A 2,559-nucleotide genomic window follows, 5' to 3' on the forward strand; every position below is an offset into this window, starting at 1 on the left:
GGCGGGGGCTGGCGCTCGGAGGAGGGGCGGGGGTTGGCACGGTGCTCAGAGGGGGCATGGCTTCAGGCGGCGTGGCGTTCTGGGGGGCGGGGATTCAGGCGACGTGGTGCTGGGGGGGCGGGGATTTCGGCGGCACTGAGGGGGGGTACGGCGGCGCGGCATGGCGCTCGCGGGGCGGGGGGGGGGGGCGGCACTCTTCTTTTTTGCGTGGGGCGGCAAAAAAATTAGAGCCGGCCCTGACCATATATGTAGGGTGACCAGACAGCAAGTGTGAAAAATCGGGACAGAGGGTGGGGGGGTAATAGGAACCCATATTAAAAAAAGCCCCAAATATCGGGACTATAAAATCGGGACATCTAGACACCCTACATATATGACCCGCCTACTAGGTAATGACCAATAAAGGCATCTTTGTGGAATATGTGTCTAGGTCTTGGTCTGCTCCGTGCAATGTGATTAGTGCCCCCAGCCAAGCACTGAGTGAGATCCACCAGCCAGTAGGCTCCCAGGATAAAGTCCCAGCATGCTCTGTGGCAGTCTCAGTGCACTTTGCTTCCACCTAACCTGGGGACTTTGCACAGCCCCGTGCCTGGTGCCCACAGGCTACCAGACCAGCTACCTGCATTTTGAACCCACCCAGGGCTATCCACCTTGGCATTAATGTAGTGCCCAGAAGCGTTGGCAGGACGCAGCCGAGCTATTTGTACGTGTAACCTCATCGCCTACGCAGACAGCTCTGCACACCGACCGCCCCATCGGCGAGACCAAAGCCTGGGTTCCCAGAGGAGATGGTGTTTATAATCAGCCATCCCCTCTCTAGTGTATTCCTTGCCAGCTTACAGCTAGCATCTCCTTTATCACCCTCCCCAAGGAGATCCCATTCCATGCGTCTCCCCTCGTGCTGAGACTCACCATCTTCTGTGCAAAAAGAATTCTAATCTCCCCATCCTGCTCTGCACAATTAACTCAACTCCCTCCACTCGTTTCCTACAGAGGTTTCATTAAAATTCATTGTTCGCCTCTCCAATTATTTGCTCTGTCCCCCGGATAACCCCTCTCTGTTTTTTCCCTTTGACGCTGGCTCGTGCAGTGTTGACTTGCCAACCAGTAGCCCAGGAGACCAGCCTGCTTTCCTGTTGACAGTGAAGTATGCAAAGCAAGACAGCACTGCAACAACGCAGGCAAGTTTGTGGCACCCCAGGATTCTCTTGGCGGGAGCTGCAGAGGGGGAGAGAGGGAGAGAAATAATGTGAAACGAAGCAGCTGAAACAACAAGACCTGGTTGACTTTCCTTTGAGTTCCCCAGCGCTTGGCAGCTGTTGTTTCAGCAGGTGATAATTAGAGCCGGGAATGAGCTTGGATGTTGTCCGGGTTGAGACTGAGTTCAATTGTGCCTCCTCTCCCTAAGCCCACACTTTGCCAGCCAGGTAGGAAATGTAACGAACTCGCCCTCTGTGCAGGTGGCTGGGGCTGTGGGCGGTCGTGCATTAAGAGGCCAAGACCGATGGTGGCTCTGGGGCAGGCACGGGAGACCTGCGCTGAAGTTGTGCAGACTGGGGGAATCTCCTGCGTGTACCTGAATCTGGTAGGACAGGTTTGGGGCAGTGCATGAATGGGTCACTGGTAGGGTGACCAGATGTCCTGATTTTATAGGGACAGTCCCGATTGTTGGGGCTTTTTCTTATATAGGCTCCTATTACCCCCCACCATCCCGATTTTTCACGTTTGCTGTCTGGTCACCTTAGTCACTGGCCACTCATGGGCTTCCCATGTGCCAGTCTCTGAGGGAGCACTAGGACCCTTTTCATCTAAGTGCCCATCTAAGGCATCCTCGGACATCTAAGTGCCTCGTTCATGGGACAGTTTAGTTATTATTGCGTGCTGTACACTCTTGCCAATGCTGTGTGACAAATCCCGCAGACGGGGCACCCATCACCATAGCATCTAATCATCAGCTGGTGACATGAATGAGTCTGGAACCCCTGTAACCAACCTGGAATTCGGGGGGGAACATACGGTCTAACTCTGCCGGAGGAACAAACGCCTGGAAACCAGCCAACTGATTCCATCTTCAATGTGCCCATCAGTTTTCTCAAAGGCTGCATGCATCTACGCTGGCAACTATCAGCACCATGGTCTAGTGGGTAGAACACTGGACTGGGACTCAGAAGACCTGCCTTCTATTTCTGGCTCACCCAGTGATCTGGGGTGACTCACTTCTCTCTGTACCTCTATTCCCCCTCCAACCCTTGGTCAGTCTTGTCCAGTTACACTGTAAGCTCCTTGGGGAAGGGCCTGTCTCTCCCTAGGGTTGCATAGTGCCTGGCATGCTGATCTCTGTCAGAGGCTCTAGGCCAGGGGTTGGCAATGTTCAGCACACGGCTCACCAGGGTAAGCACCCCGGCGGGCCAGGCCAGTTTATTTACCTGCTGACGCGGCAGGTTCGACCGATTGCGGCCCCCACTGGCCGCGGTTCGCCATCCCGGGCCAATGGGGGCGGCGGGAAGCAGCGCGGGTGAGGGATGTGCTGGCCGCGGCTTCCTGCCGCCCCCATTGGCC

The 2,559-nt window shown here is 55.5% G+C and overlaps 1 protein-coding gene across 1 annotated transcript in view; it reads left to right on the plus strand.

The window, feature by feature from the left end:
- LOC117886744 (meckelin-like) overlaps positions 1 to 1,612 on the plus strand; it is a 16,312-nt gene extending 14,700 nt beyond the window's left edge. Inside the window, exons 10-11 of the mRNA XM_034788788.1 lie at positions 1,091 to 1,181; positions 1,409 to 1,612. Coding sequence (XP_034644679.1) covers positions 1,091 to 1,181; positions 1,409 to 1,612 — 295 coding nt within the window. The remainder of the gene's footprint in view (positions 1 to 1,090; positions 1,182 to 1,408) is intronic.
- The last annotated feature ends 947 nt before the right edge of the window (positions 1,613 to 2,559 follow it).

Source organism: Trachemys scripta, chromosome 13 (genome assembly GCF_013100865.1).
Source record: "Trachemys scripta elegans isolate TJP31775 chromosome 13, CAS_Tse_1.0, whole genome shotgun sequence".
In the NCBI taxonomy this organism is placed as follows: Eukaryota; Metazoa; Chordata; order Testudines; family Emydidae; genus Trachemys; species Trachemys scripta.